A 19,839-nucleotide genomic window follows, 5' to 3' on the forward strand; every position below is an offset into this window, starting at 1 on the left:
AACATTATCCTCAGTGGTGAAATATTGAAAGTATTTCCCCTAAAGTCAAGAACAAGACAAGGATGCCCACTCTCACCACTACTATTCAACATAGTTTTGGAAGTTTTAGCCACAGCAATCAGAAAAGAAAAAAGAAATAAAAGGAATCCAGATTGGAAAAGAAGAAGTAAAACTCTCACTGTTTGCAGATGACATGATCCTCTGCATTGAAAACCCTAAAGACTCCATCAGAAAATTACTAGAGCTAATCAATGAATATAGTAAAGTTGCAGGATATAAATTAACACACAGAAATCCCTTGCATTCCTATACACTAACAATGAGAAAACAGAAAGAGAAATTAAGGAAACAATTCCATTCACCATTGCAATGAAAAGAATAAAATATTTAAGAATAAATCTACCTAAAGAAACAAAAGACATATATAGAAAACTATAAAACACTGATGAAAGAAATCAAAGAGGACACTAATAGATGGAGAAATATACCATGTTCATGGATCGGAACAATCAATATAACAAAAATTAATATACTACCCAAAGAAATGTGTAGATGCAGTGCAATCCCTATCAAGCTACCAACAGTATTCTTCACAGAACTAGAACAAATAATTTCACAATTTGTATGGAAATACAAAAAAAACCTTGAATAGCCAAAGCAATCTTGAGAAAGAAGAATGGAACTGGAGGAATCAACTTGCCTGACTTCAGGCTCTACTACAAAGCCACAGTCATTAAGACAGTATGGTACTGGCACAAAGACAGAACTATAGATCAATGGAACAAAATAGAAAGCCCAGAGATAAATCCACACACATATGGACACCTTATCTCTGACAAAGGAGGCAAGAATACAGAATGGGGAAAAGACAATCTCTTTCACAAGTGGTGCTGGGAAAACTGGTCAACCACTTGTAAAAGAATGAAACTAGAACACTTTCTAACACCACATACAAAAATAAACTCAAAATGGATTAAAGATCTAAATGTAAGACCAGAAACTATAAAACTTCTAGAGGAAAACATAGGCAAAACACTCTCAGACATAAATCACAGCAGGATCCTCTATGATCCACCTCCCAGAGTAATGGAAATAAAAGCAAAAATAAACAGATGGGACCTAATTAAACTTAAAAGCTTTGCACAATGAAGGACACTATAAGCAAGGTGAAAAGACAGCCTTCAGAATGGGAGAAAATAATAGCAAATAAAGCAACTGACAAAGAATTAATTTCAAAAATATACAAGCAGCTCAATTCCAGGAAAATAAATGACCCAATCAAAAAGTGGGCCAAAGAACTAAACAGACATTTCTCCAAAGACATACAGATGGCTAACAAACACATAAAAGATGCTCAACATCACTTATTATCAGAGAAATGCAAATCAAAACCATAATGAGGTATAGTCTCATGCTGGTCAGAATGGCTGCTATCAAAAAGTCTACAAAGAATAAATGCTGGAGTGGGTGTGGAGAAAAGGGAACCCTCTTACCCTGTTGGTTGGAATGCAAACTAGTACAGCCAGTATGGAGAACAGTATGGAGATTCCTTAAAAAACTGGAAATAGAACTGCCATACGACCCAGCAATCCCACTGCTGGGCATACATACCTAGCAAACCAGAATTGAAAGAGACACGTGTACACCAGTGTTCATCGCAGCACTGTTTATACTAGCCAGGACATGGAAGCAACCTAGATGTCCTTTGGCAGACAAATGGATAAGAAAGCTGTGGTACATATACACAATGGAATATCACTCAGCTATTAAAAAGAATGCATTTGAATCAGTTCTAATGAAGTGGGTGAAACAGAGCAAAGTAAGTTAGAAAGAAAACACCAATATAGTATATTAATGCATATATATGGAATTTAGAAAGATGGTACTATGATCCTATATGTGAGACAGCAAAAGAGACACAGATATAAAGAACAGACTTTTGGACTCTGTGGGAGAAGGCGAGGGTGGGATGATTTGAGAGAATAGCATTGAAACGTATATTATTATTGAGAGGGTAACAGGCAGGAAGGCCAGGGGTCTCCAAACGGAGGAGATAGCCTGCAAGTGTCAGACATTCTCTTAAGCGGCAGGAGGAAACAAACTAGCGATATGTTTTCCTTCTCTATACAAATTTAAAAGGAGGTTTCTCTTAAAATACTGGGTTGCCATAATGACACTTGGTTTCACCTGAAGTTAACTATTCTCAAACCTAGAGATAACCAATGCCTTTTTCTTACGGAAATGTTTCTCTTAAGCTGTGCTAATGTACGATGCATTTACCCCAAACTCTGTCTTCAAGTTGGTTCCGCCTCTTGGCTCAGAACCTGCTTGACAAACCAGTATGTTATACTCAGATATTGTTCCTCTAATCTATGTAAATGAAACTATTTGTATGGTGTGATCTGCCCTTCTTCAAGATTCAAGTTAATCATTTTATGGCCTAGGATGAACCATTTGGTGCCAAGATTATCCCAAAATGCATCTTATGGGTGAGGGGCCTGGTGCCATTCTGAGTTTTAAGACATTCCTTTCTTCCATTAACAGACTGCTAGTGACTCACAGGCCACTCCAGTACTCTTGCCTAGAAAATCTCATGGAGTGAGGAGCTTGGTAGGCTGCAGTCCATGGGGTCACTACTAGTCGGACACGACTGAGCGACTTGACTTTCACTTTTCACTTTCATGCATTGGAGAAGGAAATGGCAACCCACTCCAGTGTTCTTGCCTGGAGAATCCAAGCGATGGGGGAGCCTGGTGGGCTGCCGTCTATGGGGTCGTAGAGTCGGACACGACTGAAGCGACTTAGCAGCAGCAGCAGCAGTGACTATATAACATCCAGCTGAAGACTAGCAGGGGGGTACGCTTTCTGGCCCCTTCTGATGCCTATGTTAGAAGCTTTCTCTATCTCCTTTATACTTTAATCAAACTTTATTACACAAAAGCTCTGAGGGATCAAGTCTCGTCTCTGGCCCCGGATTGAATTCTTCTCCTCCAGGGACCAAGAATCCCGGCATCTTTGCGTGATTCAACAACAACCTTTCATTATCATATGTGAAATAGATCGCCAGCCCAGGTTTGATGCATGAGACAGGGTGCTCAGGGCTGGTGCACTGGGATGACCCTAAGGGATGGGATGGGGAGGGAGGTGGGAGGGAGAGTTAGGATGGGGAACACATGTACGCCCATGGCTGATTCATGTGAATGTATGGCAAAAACCACTACAGTATTGTAAAGTAATTAACCTCCAATTAAAATAAATTTAAAAAAAAAGAAAAAATAAATAAAATGAACTCCCACTTTGACCCAGTGATTTCACTTCTAGGAATTTATACTGAGGACATAGTGCTACAATTGTAAAATACATATGTAAACAAAGGTTCCCAGGTGGTGCAGCAGTAAAGAATCTGCCTGCCAATGCAGGAGACACAGGGTTCGATCCCTGGGTCTGGAAGATCCCCTGGAGGAGGAAATGACGACCCACTCCAGTATTCTTGCATGGAGTATCCCATGGAAAGAGGAGCCTAGCAGACTACAGTCCATAGGGTCGTAAAGAGTGGGTCACAACTGAGCACACACGCATATGTAAACAAAGGTCCCCACTGTTGCAGTTTTGTAATAGACAAAGATTGGGAAGAGGCTAAATATAAACCAGTAATAGATAGGTTGAATTTTAGTAAATTCACACTACAGAATATTATTACAGCTGATAAAATGTTGTACACGGTGTATAAGGTGAAAAATAGTGTGCAGAATAATTTCCATAGTATGATCTCAAATTATTTTTAAAAGGCACGTGTGTACACACACTCACATATAATGTATCTACATTATTTTCTTTTTGGTGGTGTATGGGAAACAAAAAAATACCTGAGTCAGTTGAAAAGTTAACAGCAGTTTTCACAGGATTTATCCTAGGATTGAGGTAGATGGGTTATCATGGTGGTTATAAGAAGAGTGGAAAATTTGAGACATTTTTACTTTCTGCTTCTCTCTTTTCCTAGTTAACACTTTCTTTCCTTAATGTTAATTCAAAATTTCTCTCCTTTCACTCAGCAAGGAAACATTACCCAGTCCCCAGACACTGCTTCTTCTTTCAGCATATTAACAGTGTTCCTTTCCTTCAAAGTATTTTGCTCAGTTTGTATGTATATGCGATTATTTCATTATTTTCTTCACTATGAGAGCAGAGTTAGTGTCTGCTTTTGCTCATCAACTTATTCACAATAAGCACAGTACTCGTGACAACTCTCCCTCTTCATCTCCCACTCCCAATATTTTGATGTAGACAATTACATTTTCTCAGTCTTACATAAAGAGTTATGAGAGTGCAGTAGTTAAACATCTCCCCCATCACACAAACACAGATGGAGAAAAACACAGCAGAAACAAATAGCAAACATCACACTAAATGGTGAAATTTTAGGGGCATTCTCAAGGATAAAGTCAGGAGGCCCTCAGTCATCATTATTATTCAACATAGTTCTGGAGGTTCTGGCTGATGTGGTACACCCATAAAATGAAAGAATAAGAGATACAATGATTGGAAAAGGCAAAATTTAAAAAAAATCATCATTTTCAGATGATCATGTATGCATACTTAGAAAAACCAAAGTTATCAACTGAAAAACTACCAGCATACCTCTGTGTATTGTGGGTTCATTTCCAGACTACCATAATAAAGCTAGTATTCCAATAAAGTGAGTCCGGTGTTTCTTTGGCTTCTCAGTGCACAAAGAAGTTTTGTTTATACTATTATTAGGTAGGAAGTTAAGCATGAGTAACGAGGGGTGGCCTAGCCAAAAAGGATGCAAGCTGATCTCTAAACCCCATCCCAGACATCCCCAGGAGAGCTCACAAATCCCTACAAAAATAACCGCAGAGACTTTTCCAATTCCTGCACATGTTCCCTAAGCACACAGTGGATACAAACTAACCGCAGGGGCTTTTCCAAGTAACCTTAGGCAGCTAGGAGCCCATTGTGCTGTGCTGAGTTGCTTCAGTTGGCGCCGACTCTTTGCCATCCTATGGACTGTAGCCTGCCAGGCTCCTCTGTCCATGGGATTCTCCAGGCAAGAATACTGGAGTGGGTAGCCATTCTCTTCTCCAAGGGATCTTCCCAATCCAGGGATCAAACCCGCGTCTCCTTCAGCTCCTGCATTGCAGGCAGATTCTTTACCCACTGAGCCACCTGGGAAGCAGGAGCCCATTAAAGGCTCATAAATATTCTACACATATATACTTCATGGCAAATAGATGGGAAAACAGTGGAAACAGTGGCTGACTTTATTTTGGGGGGGCTCCAAAATCACTGCAGATGGTAATTGCAGCCATGAAATTAAAAGACCCTTGCTCCTTGGATAGAAAGTTATGACCAACCTAAACAGCATATTAAAAAGCAGAGATATTCCTTTGCCAACAAAGGTCCGTCTAGTCAAGGGTGTGGTTTTTCCAGTAGTCATGTATGGATGTGAGAATTGGATATAAAGAAAGGTGAGCGCCGAAGAATTGATGCTTTTGAACCATGGTGTTAGAGAAGACTCTTGAGAGTCCCTTGGACTGCAAGGAGATCCAACCAGTCCATCCTAAAGGAGATTAGTCCTGGGTGTTCATTGGAGGGGCTGATGTTGAAGCTGAAACTCCAGTACTTTGGCCACCTGATGCGGAGAGCTGACTCATTTGAAAAGACCCTGATGCTGGGAAAGATTGAGGGCAGGATGAGAAAGGGACGACAGAGGACGAGATGGTTGGATGGAATCACTGACACAACGGACATGGGTTTGGTTGGACTCCAGGAGTTGGTGATGGACAGGGAAGCCTAGCGTGCTGTGGTTCATGGGGTCGCAAAGAGTCAGGCACAACTGAGTGACTGAACTGAACTGAAACTGGTAACAGATTGAATTAATGGAAGACATACATAGGCTGTTATATAACTTGCAGTTGTCAGTTGGCCTTGAGTGTATGCCCATTTGCATTCCATTTCCTTGCTTGGTGGTGGGTACAAGCCCTATTTTGTACAGGGCATAACCAAAAGGAGGAGACAGGAAGTATAAAAAAGTGGAAGCCAAGAAAGTATATAAAGGGGGAAGCAAAGAGAGATTATGAGGACAACTCCTTTGGGATTGGCCTGTTCCCATGTCTTGGGAGTGTCTGTCTAATAAAAGATCTGTCTGCTTGAGCTAAACTGAGCTGTAACCTGCCTGATGTTTTAAACCCTTTAGTCCACCATTCCAAATATTTGTTACAATGAGATAAGAACAGAAGAAGAAAAATAAACTGGTCTGACACTATAGTGTAGCTTTTTAAGTGTACAACAGTATTATGTCTTTAAAAATGTACTTAGGGACTTCCCTGATGATCCAATGGCTAAGACTCTGTGCTCCCAATAAAGGGGGCCTAGGTTTGATCTCTGGTCATGGAACTGATCCCACATGCCCCAAATAAAAGTTCGCATGCTGCGACTAAAGATCCTGTGTGCCACAACTAAGACTTGGCACAACCAAATAACTAATTTAAAAAAATGTGTATGCTTTAATTTAAAAATGTTATTAGTAAAAAATGCTAATCATCATTTGGGCTTTCAATGGATTGTAATGTTTTTGCAATAGTAACATCAAAGATCAACAGATCACCATAACAAGTATAATAATAATGAAAAAGTTTGAAATATTGCAAGAATTACCAAGCTGTAATACAGAGACATGAAGTGAGCACATGCTGTTGGAAACGTGGCACCAACAGACTTGCTCGACACAGTTGCCACGAACCTTCATTTTGTAAAAAACACAATATCTGTGAATCATAATAAAACAAGGCAGAATAAGATGATTTATGCCTGTATTAGAAATATTAAGAAAGGTCACTAAAAGTAAACATGTCAGAATTATTTCCTTTGCCAATAACCTGGTAGAAAATATAATCATAAAAGGAATATCATCCCTCCAAAGCAACAAAACCATAAAACACCTAAGAATAAACTTAACAAGTAATGAGTATGAACTACCTGAAGAAACATAAAATTTATTGACGATCATAAAGCCTGGCGTGCTGCAGTCCATCGGGTTTCAGAGTTAGACATGGCTGTGCAACTAAATAACAAGAAGCAGAGGTTGACATGGATAGAAAGACCCAATTTTTAAAGATATCATTTCTAAAATTAAAGTGCAGATTCACTGCACTTTAATGAGATTGTTAAAAGTGATTGCTTTCAGAACAATTACTGGTGAAACAGGCATTACAGGGAACTTTCACATTCCACTTAATACATTTCTGTGTTGTTTGCACATTAAAAAATATTAAGAATGTGTATAATGTGGGAGAGAGAAAAACAGAGGTTGATTACCACTAAAGGGATATATCTTTTTTTTCTGAGATTTTTTAAGTCATAAATGATGTCTATGAGAATCTGATGAGAGTTATGACCCTTCTTTGAACTAAAATGAACACCTGCATGCACATGACTTTGATACAATTTTAGGTAGAACACAGAGGCGGCCAGTTGAGAACACCTACTCTACATTTATCAGGACAGTCAGTGGGGAGAGGTGTACATATGGCTGAGGGGGCACCAAGGTGAGTGTGGGCTGCAGGCAGTGAACCAGCAACAAGGCTGGGTTCCCCCTGGATGCCCTGAGGTAAGAAGGCCGGAGGTGAGAGGCCAGTAGGGTGTATCTCTCAGGTCAGGTGGTATCAGCAGACAGCATAAGGAACAAGGATAACTGGGCCACCGTGAATCAGGGCAGAGCAGGGCTGGCAGGCCTGGGTGTTTTTCCCCCGCAATTGCTTCTTTAGGCTTCATGGAAATCTGCAGGAGTAGGTGGGAACAGCAGTCCCTTCTCTGCATCCCTGAGTTATCTCTGTGCGAATGTGAAGTATGGAGGGAGAAAAGAAGTCAGGTTGGTCACCTGAGTAAAGTGGCGTTTACCACCTTGGTCACCTGTCCATATATATTTTAGGAGTGAGCAAAGAGAGTCAGGCGCCACAATGCAGGGGATGAGAAACTCGGGAACATAGGGGAGGTGGGAAGGCATCACCTTCCTCCCTCCCCTCTTGACAAGGCAGGGATAATTTCTCCATCTCTCACACCCTCAACTTCTTCAGCCATAGCAGGTGGTAGTTTAGTTGCTAAGTCAAATCCAACTCTTTGCAACCCCATGGACTGTAGCCTGCCAGGCTCCTCTGTCCATGGGATTCTCCAGGCAAGAATACTAGAGTGGGTTGCCATTTCCTCCAGGGGATCTTCCCAACCCAGGGATCAAACCTGTGTCTCCTGCATTGGTAGGTGGACTCTCTGCCACTGAGGCACCAGGGAAGCCCTGGTAGGTAAACAGTTAATACGGGACAGGTGTTTCGAAAAGCCGAAAAATCGCAAGAGGTTCACACGGCAGTCGGTCAAAACTTTGAGGTAACAATGTATTTCTTTCTTTAATCAAACAAGATATGATTGTATTGCTTTTATCAAGTTGTAAGTTGACCCAAAATTTGAAAATGTAATAGATCATTTGTTTAAAATGGCCAAGACTAGACAACCAGTCATCTTTGTGGACTAATATATAGACCATGTGAAAAATGTTTTCAATTTTAAAACTGTATTATTTTTAGAAACTTTCTATATTTAGAAAGCTTCTTTTTGACTGTAACCAGTGGAAACATTTGCCTTGTGTTAGAAATAAATATAATAAAATTAATGAGGCCTTTAGGGTTATTCCCTCACACTTAAATTCTTTTCCACTCAAACAAAAGTAGCATCATTTTCTCTATATAGGAATAATGCATTACTGATTTTTTAAAAAATGAACAGAAAAGTTTAAGAAAGTAAGATATTCCCACTGCCCATCTTTTTCTGAGATCTTAAATCTAATTTCGTAGAGAGGTATAGGAGAGACGCTGTTCATTTGAGGCTGGGAAGGGGAGAAGGTAGGGAGAGTTGGGTGGACAGGGAGTAGAGGAGAGAAAAATTACTTCTCAAAGAGTAAGAAAAGACCGATGGATATGGGAACAGTTGTCTCTGTTAACCAAAGAAAGGCAAATGCCAACTACAAGAGAAGCTACTTCTGGTTTCTGGGATCAGCAGAGGAACATGAGTGGCAGGACCTGCTGTGGAGGGGAAGGAAGGGGGTGGGCCAGCTCCTGCCGCACTGCTGGTGGGAGTGGTAATTGGGGTCCTGAGCTCACGAGTGACGTGGCTCTCACGTGAGCGGGAGCTAGACGTTTGCAGCCGTCCTTCTAATCCTGGTCTTCGTTTGGTCCGGTTGCCATCTCCCTTTCACCTCGAAGGCGGGCGGGCTTGTGGCCAGGAGAAGAGGAGGAGGAGGTAACTCTGCCCTGCTGCAGCAGGTCTCTGTGTGAATGGGCTCTGGCCTGGGGGATTCCCGCGGTGCTGGTAGCGGAGGGTGGAGACGACCGAGGGACAAGGCTCGCTTTCTCCACACCCTTGCACTATTTCCTCGGCACTTCCAAGAACAAAAATGGTGGACACTTGGGAGCCAGATTCCAGGGGACATCCCAGACCAGGAGAGGGGAAACCTGAAACCTTTGACATCCAGGGCCTTGTATCGGGAAGGACCCGTGTTAAGATTCTTGTCCAGTGTGCTGCTCCATCTAGCAACAAGAATTTTGGAGCTGTGCGTCTGTCTTGTCATTCCCCGTGTCTTTCGGTAGGGCGCTGTACCACTCCGGGCAAAGGAATAAAGAATCTGCCCCGAAGCCCAGCAGGTCCGTGTAAATGTGGGATTGCCCCGCGACTCCTAGAAGGATGAGGATGGCTGGGCTTCTCGCCCTAACCCGGGCGCATTATTGACTCCCAGTTACCTCCCTGCCATTTGATACAGGAAATAGGATATGACAACGTGCGCAGGAAAAACAGTTGTCTTTGGGGCCGCGAATGCATCAGGGAGGGGGAATCAGATCTTGGGGTTTTCTTTCGCTCCTCTGGTTATCCGCACTCCTTCGCCCCGCCTCCCCTCTTTCCAGTTGTTCCAAAGGGGTGTGGTTTTTCCTGGGAAAATGGCTGACGGCTGGGGTTGGGGCTGAGACTCGGGGCTGGGGGATGGGGTGGATGGACGCAGTTGCTGGAGAAGGCTGCTGTTATCAGAGTCCTGAGAAGTGGGGGTAGGGTGAAAGACCAAAAAGTGAAATCCGTTTGACAACCAGGACCTTGGATTCGGAAAAGCTGGTATTGGGACTGTCTGAAGTCCTGTTCTGTCTGCCTAGCCATCCCATCTCTGCCGTGTCTCCTGTCTGTGTCTGTGGATCTTGCGCCTGAAGGCCAGTTCAACCCTAGGAGCAGGAAGAAGAGGAAAATTGCCCTGTAACAAGTAGGTCAGAGTGAAGGTGGTGGCACTATTTAGAGATCCCTGGGGTGGAGAAAGGTGAAGACTGCAAACTCCAGAGGGCCTGTGGACATACCCCTCCTTCTCTCTGGATCATTGCAGAGCTTGCAAAAGAAAGCGCTCTGCAGGGAAAGAAGTGGTTGGGAGGACGTAGGTGTCTTCGAGAGTCCTGGGGTGGGGGTGGGGGTAGGGAGGACCTTACTCCAAGTTACTCTTCGGTCCCAGAGTTGTCAGTTCTTAGGTTACATGGAGGCGGAAACCTAGACGAGGAAGGAAGGAAATTGCTCCGGATCAGTGAATGTAATGGGTGGGGGTAGGAGTATCCTGGTACCTCTGAGCTGGTGGGGGTGGCGGAGGCCAGGGTGGAATTCGAGAGCTTTGTGCATTTTACGCCTGTCTAGCTGCTAGATACTCACTCTGGCTCCACCACCATCCATTTTGTTACAGGGAAGTAGTTGTGGCAGTCACCTTCGAAGGCGGTGACTTTTTTCGGGGGATGGGGTAGGGTGGAGGTTTGGAGGAGGTCGTAGGAACGGAGTGGGGGGAGGGGTGACGGGTCAAAACAAACTTTCAAATCAAAGCCGCAGCTCAGTGAGGAGGGGAGGGTAACCGAAGATGGGAAATACTGGGCTCCGCAGGACTAGGGCCAGTGATGCCAGAGAGGAACGTGTGTCCCGTCTTGGGTAAGGTTCATCTGTCTGTCCCCTGAGCGCTCAGCTCCACCCTCCCCACCCGCTTTGTTCGCAGGTTTGCAGGAAATCGCTGTTACTCCAGGCCAGAAATCGAAGGAAGAAACTGCCTGGACCTTTGCCGGTGTATGTGGGGGTGCCTCTGCCTCCAGGACATCTGCACGGGCAGGGGAGGTAGGGAACTGATTAATTGTCTTAAATTTAACGTACTGGAGTGGGGTAGTTGAAGAAGACGTTGGAGAATCTGGAGGTGGGGAAACTTCCAAAATTCCTGATTGAAAAAAGGAATCAGTGATCTCGCTTTGAGTCCCTGCCATGTGTCTATTTGTTTGGTCTGTTTGTAGGTCTGTAGGTCAGTCTGCATGCAAAGGCGCAAAAAGGAGGAGACTGAAGCCTTAAATCTTTTATCCTTATGTCCCCAAATACCTGTAGCTGCAGCAGAGCCTGCTGGCTGTAGCTGAAGACTCCGCAGCCCCATCTCCCCCGCATTTCGACTTGGGAGCACTCCTCTAGCCAGAGCAAGTCCTCCAGACACTCCCTGTATCATGGGCCGAACTCGGGAAGCTGGCTGCGTGGCTGCTGGTGTGGTGATCGGGGCTGGAGCCTGCTACTGTGTATACAGGCTGACCTGGGGAAGAGATGAGAACGAGATAATCTGGAATGAGGACGACGATGAGGAGGAGGAGTCTCGCGATATTTCAGAGACTGGGAAAGGAGCTAAGGCTAATGCTGGGGCGGGGGCTGGAGCCAGACTTCAGGGTGACGCAAAGGCCAAGGCTGAGGTAGCTGTGGAACTCAAGAGTGGACCTGATGTAAAGGCAGAGGCCCACTCAAAGGCCGAGAGTGGAGGTGGCCTAGAGGCCAAGGCCAAGGCTCTTTTCAGCACCCTGAAGGAACAGGCAAGTGCAAAGGCAGGTAAAGCTGCCAAGTTGGGTACCATCTTTGGGACCAGGGCTCTCGCACCTGGTTTTCCCTGCCTAGGAGTCAGGGGTGGAGGCTGCCACCCTGTGAGGAGTGGAGCCAGGGCTGGGAGCAAGGATAGTGGCAAGTCCAAGGGAAGGACCAGAAGTAAGAGCACCAGGACTCCAGCTTTGTTATGGCCCGTTCGAAAGGGCAAGTTTAACTTTCCCTATAAAATTGATGATATTCTGGGTGCTACTGACCTTCAAAAGGTCCTTAACATCTTAGAAAGATCTAACGATCCTTTTATTCAAGAAGTAGCCTTGGTCACTCTGGGTAACAATGCAGCATATTCATTTAACCAAAATGCCATTCGTGAATTGGGTGGTCTCCCAATTATTGCAAAACTGATAAAAACGAAAGATCCCATTATTAGGGAAAAGGCATACAATGCCCTTAATAACTTGAGTGTGAATTCAGAAAATCAGGGCAAGATTAAGATATACATCAGTCAAGTGTGTGATGACACCATGCTCTGTCGTTTGGACTCAGCCGTGCAGATGGCTGGTCTAAGACTGTTAACCAACATGACTGTGACTAATCATTACCAGCATTTGCTTTCCTATTCTTTTCCAGACTTTTTTGCTTTGTTATTCCTGGGAAATTACTTCACCAAGATTCAGATTATGAAACTAATCATAAACTTTACTGAAAATCCGGCCATGACAAGAGAACTGGTGAGTTGCAAAGTGCCGTCAGAATTGATTTCCCTCTTTAATAAAGAATGGGACAGGGAGATTCTTCTGAATATCCTTACCCTATTTGAGAATATAAATGACAACATAAAAAATGAAGGGCTTGCCTCATCCAGGAAAGAATTCAGCAGAAGTTCACTTTTTTTCTTATTCAAAGAATCTGGAGTGTGTGTCAAGAAAATCAAAGCATTAGCAAATCACAGTGATCTGGTCGTGAAAGTAAAAGTCCTGAAGGTATTGACCAAACTCTAATTAGGAGTCTGTCCCAAAAAATATCAAGGAAATTTGTTTAGTTTGAAGTTGGGAACAATGCATTTTGTAAATTCTTTATTTTTCACTGTGCTTATATGGCAAAAAGATCCTCTCAGCTGCTATTTTGGAATAATGACTATTACATGTCATCAACAGTGATGCTGACTGTGATGGTTTGTTTTAGGCTAGATCATGTTAAGGATGTCAGATGAATACTAGAGCTTGTACAAAGAAAGCATTTATTGATTCTATCTTGCTACCTAGATTGAGATATTTTTACTCTTAAACTGACAGCAACCTAACCACAAATAAACTATACTTTTGTATTGGTTTACATCTGTTAATCTTGTGTTTCATCAATAAAGTTGTGTGTTTTAACCAGCAAAAAATTATCATGTTCTTGAGTTGATGATAAATGTGGAGAGGCAAGATGTATGGAAACAAAATGGTGGTGACAAAACTGGGAGCCTCTAATCATGGCCAGCTCTTTCCTATGGCAGAAACTTATGCAAGCAACGATGCTCTCCTCCGAAGAGGGGTTGCTTAAGTAGTGGGCATGAAAGATGGGATAAGGACAGGGCAGAAGAGCATTGGAGGAAGGAGGAGTTGTGGGAAGAAAAGCATGGAGGTTGTAACTTTCCAGAGGAGGCTGGCTTGCATGGAATACAAAGTGTGGGGAGGGGAGTGATGGGAAATACAGTCCAGCACTTGGGGTGAGTCCCATGCATTGAGGACCCCCAGTTTCTAAACTGAGGTGTATATGTATTATTCCACCCACCCCTGGGAGACATCAAAGCCTTTTGTGACCAGAGGAATGAATGACAGGATGAAAGGGAAATTATGTGACTGACTTGTGTGCAGAATGAGTCAGAGTTGGGGTAGGGACAGGTGTAGCCACTGGAGATTGCATCATCGTATAAGGAATTTATCACCATATTTCAGTCATAGATGCTAAGGTGTGAAATTTCACTGATGACCGTGGGAGTGGTAAGGGGAGGAAGGATGCGAGAGATGCTTTGAGTGAAGAAGTGCTGCAATCTATCCTGGGAACAGACAGAAAGGGACAATTTCATTGTAGGGTACTGAGGGCATTTGCTAGAAAAACATCCTCTTTTTTGTCCAACTCTGGTATCTATGGGAGTGAATACATTAGTTATTACTCTGAAGTTATGAGAAAATAGAATAAATAATAATTTTTAGTGTTTCTATCAGCTTTCCTTTACAAGGTTAGTTGGGGCAGGGCCTTTATGGAATCATCGAGGCGGCTGATGACATCCATACTGGAGATCTTCCTCCCTTCCATCCCAAAGTGTGCTGAAGTGTGGGAGGAGGGGCACCTTCAAACTGTGCTAGTGGGACCATGCTTGGGACAAGACCCATCTGGATACATGTTTCAGAAGCTTTCAAGATGTGCATGCTCTTTGACCCAGAGATTCTACCTATAGAAATTTGTCTTGAAATAAGCACTTGGCTAAGAAATTAGGGTATGTCTATGCATTGAAACATTATTTAACTCTTGAAAATGTTGATGGTCAACTATGCTTTTTTACATGGAAAAAATTCAGCATATAATCTTAGGTGGAATAGCCAATTACATTACCATATACTATATTCAATTTTTGATAAACATAAAATATTTACATGTATTATAATTTCTGAAAGGTTATATACCAAAATATGAAAAGTGGCTATGAGTAACAGGATAATGAATAAACTTAATATTAAATCTTTTCCTTCATCTATATCAAAATGATTAGCTGTCATCTCCATTCTGTCACATAATTGCCATTTCTTTTTTTTGGTGAGAACAGTTAAAATGTATTCCATTAGCAATATTAAAGTATATGATACAGTATTACTAGCTATAATCACCATGTTATACATTAGATCCCAGAACTTGTTAATCTTATAACTGGAAATTTGGACCCTTTGACCAACATCTCCCCATTTCCTCCATCCCCCAGCTCCCAGTAAATACCACTCTACTCTTGAGTTTGTCTTTTTTAATTCCACATGCAAGTGATACCATACAGCATTTTATTTTACACAGTCTGAAATTTCACCTAGCATAAATGCCCTCAAATTTTACTGAAGTTGTTGAAGATGGTAAGTTTTCCTTCTTTCTCATGGCTGCGGTACATATACTGCATCTTCTTTATCCATTCATTTGTTGTTGGAAACGTAGATTGTTTTCATATCTTGGTTATTTTGAATAATGCTGCAATGCTCATGGGTGTGCAGATATCTTTTTTAGATCTTGTTTTTATTTTCTTTGGACATATATCCATAAGTGGATTGCTGGATCACATGACAGTTCTGTTTATCAAATTTTAAGGAACTTTCATACTGTTTCCATAGTGACTGTACCAACTGGCATTTCCACCAGCAGTACACAAGGATTCCCTTTCTCCATGTTCTCATCAACACTTGTTATCTCTTGTCTTTTTGATGATACCCGTTACAACAGGTGTGAGGTGATACTTCGTTGTGGTTTTGATTTCTCTTTCCCTGATGATTAGTAGGTGTTGAGTATCTTTTTGTGTATCTATTGGCCTAGTAGATTTTAAATAAACTGATACATTCCTCTGAAAAATAAGATCTTTGTTCCTTTCTGAGAGCTGAAAGTGTTTCCTCAATTCCATCTCATCAATTTTTATAGCATTGTATGGGTTTAGACATGAAGACATAAAGCATAAGTGTTTCTAAGAGTAGGGCTGGTGGAATTTTGGAAATATACGTTTCTGGATTTAACACATTCCTTATAAATGTTTTTTAAGTGTTCTGTTTTCATCAAAGAAATTCATTGTAAGTATACTCTGTATTTTAAAGTGTCACTTGGTGACTTGAGAGTCAAATTTTGTGTTTATGTTAAAATTGTCATGGCACTAAGTAGTGCCACTGTATTCACTGATCATAAGATGGACACTTCCTTACCCCACCCCCAGTTTTAGTATTTCTGAAGTTATGATAGGTCTTACAGTCTTGTCAAAGTTTAAATAAAAGGTTTTTTTTTCATTCTCAGTAGTATATAAAATAATGATGTATCTAATAATCAGAGGCATCTTAGATCAATGAAATTGTTTTTTTGTCAATGAGACTATGTAAAGACATACTTAATACACAGAGGATGCATTTGTTCCATGATAAGTATCACTTTCTACTGATAAGAAATTTTGCAGTAGTTTGAGTTAGGCAAGTGGCAGAGGGTTGAGGGGTAGTCCTCAGACTCACCCTACTGAAAGACTGTCTAAATCAAGAGAATCTGATTTAGTGGAGAAATCAAGAGAATCTGATTTAGGTGGAGGCTGCCACCCTGTGAGGAATGGAGCTAGGGCTGAGAGCAAGGATAGTGGAAAGTCCAAGGGAAGGACCAGAATTAAGAGCACCAGGACTCCAGCTTTGTTATTGCCTGTTCAAAAGGGCAAGTTCAACTTTCCCTATAAAAGTCACCATATTCTGGGTGCTACTGACCTTTGAAAGGTCCTTAACACCTTAGAAAGATCTAAAGATCCTTTTATTCAAGACGTAGTCTTTGTCACTCAGGGTAACAATGCAGCATATTCGTTTAACTAAAATGCCATTCGTGAATTGAGTGGTCTCCCAATTATTGCAAAACTGATAAAAATGAAAGTTTCCTATTAGGAAAAAGGCAATTAGAATAATAGTACTCAAATTTTGTAAGCAGGGTATTTATATCAAAGACATGTATGTTCCAGAAGAAAAGAGGTGGGTGGTACCTAGCACTTGTCAGACACTAGCATTTTATATATTTCCCTCCCACTTCCACCTTAATGTCAATAATCCTGTCAAGTAAATATTATATCTTTGCTAAGGAAGAAATGAGATGTAGATAAGTTGGGTAAGATTCCCAAGATGACTCAGCCAGAGGTAGAGCCCGTGGCCTTCCAAACATGAGCAACTGTTTGCTTTAAAATGCTTTTGAAACAATTTTAAATTTAAGACATAGTTGACTTGATCCTTGTTGAACGGAATCTATTGGATGACCACATGTTCACAGTTGCTTATAAACTATTTCAGTTCAGTTCAAATAAAATAAAATAAAATCCTCATTATAGAGCCAAACATCAGTATAATGCCTCCATAGATACCCAGCACAAAACTCCTCTTGATGAAGACAGAGATGGAGATGAGGTTCTGTATATTGATTACATAACTTTGTAGATATCCACACAGCAAGATGTAGAAGAAAGAGTAAAGTCTTAGAAGTTGCCTACAGGTGAGGCTTGGGTGGGTGAGAAACAAAGATACTGATATGTATATTACTGCTCCTATGTGTCAGGTAGGGCGAATAGTTGGAGATTGGAGTAAATAATAAACTTCTATATTGATAACTTGGAGTGCTGAGTGACTTTTTGACCTGGGGTGGCAATGAAGTGAACTTGGGTAATAAAAAGCCACCCTGCAGCAGGGGTGCAGGCCTGACCAGTGTCCATCTGCTGCGCAGGTCTCTTTTCTCATCCTCTCCTCCCTTCCCATTCTCCTTCCCTTTCCCTCTTTCACACTTCTCTCTGATTTCCTCCTCTGAGAGACTATTGACAGTAGTCTCTTTGTGCTTCTGTGTCTTTTGGGGGTGATTGTTTCATTTCCATGACACCAGGTCATGCACCGATGGGCATTTGATGCAGAATGATAATTGTTGTTGCTGTGGTAACAAGATGACCCTGGGTACGTATGGCTGGATGCCAAGACTTTTTGGACGGCTGTTGAACAGAGACTGAGAAAGCACCAGTCTTAGTGTGAAACAGCCCTATGTGCATTGCATGAATCTTGATGTCCCATGCCTGGTATTATTTGGAACTGAATCACCCGGACTTTGGGAAGTGCTGTGTGAGACAGATGTATGACTGCCTGGTCCAGGGAAGACACAGGGCCGGCCCAGCCACACTCTGATGTCCTGATGCTTTCACATCCGAGGTTGCCACTCAAACATTTTGGGAAGGGCACCCTACTAGTATAGTAGCCGTGATTGTGGCAGGTCATGGGGGCACAGGGGAGCCAGTGACCTTTCTTTAGAAAGCATGGCAACTTCTGGGAAACTGAGGAAATTAGAAACTCAGGATATTCTTCTATTTTGGTTTTTATCTCATCCAATGATTTTAGTGGAAACAGTGGCAGATTTTATTTTCTTGGGCTCCAAAATCACTACGGATGGTGACCGCAGCCACAAAATTAAAAGACACTTGCTCCTTGGAAGAAAAGCTATGACCAACCTAGACAACACATCTAAAAGCTTTGCCGACATCACTTTGCTGACAAATGTCTATATAGTCAAAGCTATGCTTTTTCCAGTAGTCATATATGGATATGAGAGTTGGACCATAAATAAGGCTGAGTGCCAAAGAATTGTTACTTTTGAAGTGTGGTGCTGGAGAAGATTCATCAGAGTCCCATGGACAGCAAGAAGATCAAACCAGTCACTACTAAAGGCAATCAACCCCAAATATTCACTGGAAGGACTGGTGCTGACACTGACGTTCCAATACTTTGGCCACCTGATATGAAGAGTTGACTCACTGGAAAAGACCCTGATGCTGGGAAAGACCAAGGGCAGGATGAGAAGTGGAAGAGAGAGGATGAGATGGTTAGATAGCATCACCAACTCTATGAACATGCATTTGAACAAACTCCAGAAGATAGTGAAGGACAGGGAAGCCTGGCATGCTGCAGCCCATGGGGTTGCAAACAGTTGGACATGACTTAATGACAAAAACATCAATGATTTTAGGAATTTGAGTGGATCTATCCCAGTCAAGTGTGTTCAAAGGCAATTTTACAAAGATGGAGTATAGTTCTCTTATAAATTGTCACCCAAAGCATAATATTTCGAGGCTCAGGAAACTGGTTTTCTACTTTTAAATTCAGATTTTACTTGCTTTGTTTCAAAAGAGATTCAAGTGTAGATTTAGCAAATTGATGTGGTTCAGGGAAATTTTGTGTTTATGCCTCTGTTTGGTTAATTTCTCTGCTCTATTCCCTTGAGAGTGGGTTTTTGAAGACTGATTATGACTATTTTCAATGCTAACATTTTACATTCCTTCTTCATCATATCCCAGACTGAAGATTTTTTCCCCTTATTTCTCTGTTCAAACTGTGGCTCTTCTTGCCTTTAAGCCAGAACTATCATGCTGCCATCTCCGGGTACAGAAGACAAGGATATTGACCCCTGAGGTGTGGTATCAAGCAGGATAACACCTCTTTGCTTTCAGAGATGTATATCTCCATGCTTTTCCCTCTCCACCGTGTCCTTCTCAGGCCTTGTGTTAAGGGCTTGGGCATTGTTGGGTTTGGGGATAAGCCTGAGGGGAGGGAGGGAATGGGAAAGAAGCCTTATTGGAGGGGTAGCTTCATTCTAACAGGTTCATGTCAAAGGAATTTGGTCCAGCACTGACAGTGGGCTAAGTGTAACTCTTTGACCCTTGTTGACCATTTACATTTTAAAAAGTGAAAGAATAAGGGTAGTACAAATATCTTTGGGCATTAGAGCCTTCTGTTTATTGAGTATTTCTAAGTTTGCACATGGACATAACGTTATTAAATTAGGTGGGTTTTCATTTTGAAAACCAAAAAAAAGAGAGAGAGTGAGAGTCTATGTTACTCTAAGAAATGCAGTTACCAAGTAGAACAGATTCTTAGTGTTGGTTGCTCAGAATATTCTGTCCCTAAGATCGATGTACATCAGGAACCACATTATCATCAGAAGGTTGTTTATTTAGTGCTCAGGGAATCGGGGCGAGCTGACTTAGCTAGATGTTAGTGCTGTCAAAGTAGATTGATATCTAATTCATTTGGTGTTATTCTTTTTTTCCCTTTATAGGTGAACACCTATAGGTGATCAAATTTTCATATTTTCCCTTTCTGGCTTCTGGGTTTTTGTTCATTCTGAGGAAACTCTTTC

General features: G+C 42.0%; 1 protein-coding gene across 4 annotated transcripts; it reads left to right on the forward strand.

Moving 5' to 3' along the window:
• Nucleotides 1-9,091: 9,091 nt before the first annotated feature.
• ARMCX1 (armadillo repeat containing X-linked 1) lies at nucleotides 9,092-13,312 on the forward strand. 4 transcript variants are annotated; one of them, XM_070291026.1, is made up of 4 exons: nucleotides 9,092-9,309; nucleotides 10,209-10,312; nucleotides 11,075-11,190; nucleotides 11,449-13,312. In XM_070291026.1, exon 4 carries the CDS (start codon nucleotides 11,562-11,564, stop codon nucleotides 12,921-12,923), a length of 1,362 nt encoding a protein of 453 aa, XP_070147127.1. In that variant the 5' UTR covers nucleotides 9,092-9,309; nucleotides 10,209-10,312; nucleotides 11,075-11,190; nucleotides 11,449-11,561; the 3' UTR covers nucleotides 12,924-13,312. The 4 variants fall into 4 exon arrangements, with proteins under 4 accessions (XP_070147127.1, XP_070147128.1, XP_070147129.1 ...); XM_070291027.1 differs by having other exon boundaries at nucleotides 9,169-9,309; nucleotides 10,149-10,312; XM_070291028.1 differs by having other exon boundaries at nucleotides 9,169-9,309; nucleotides 11,361-13,312.
• The last annotated feature ends 6,527 nt before the right edge of the window (nucleotides 13,313-19,839 follow it).

The sequence above is a fragment of the Ovis canadensis genome, chromosome X (genome assembly GCF_042477335.2).
Source record: "Ovis canadensis isolate MfBH-ARS-UI-01 breed Bighorn chromosome X, ARS-UI_OviCan_v2, whole genome shotgun sequence".
NCBI lineage: Eukaryota > Metazoa > Chordata > Mammalia > Artiodactyla > Bovidae > Ovis > Ovis canadensis.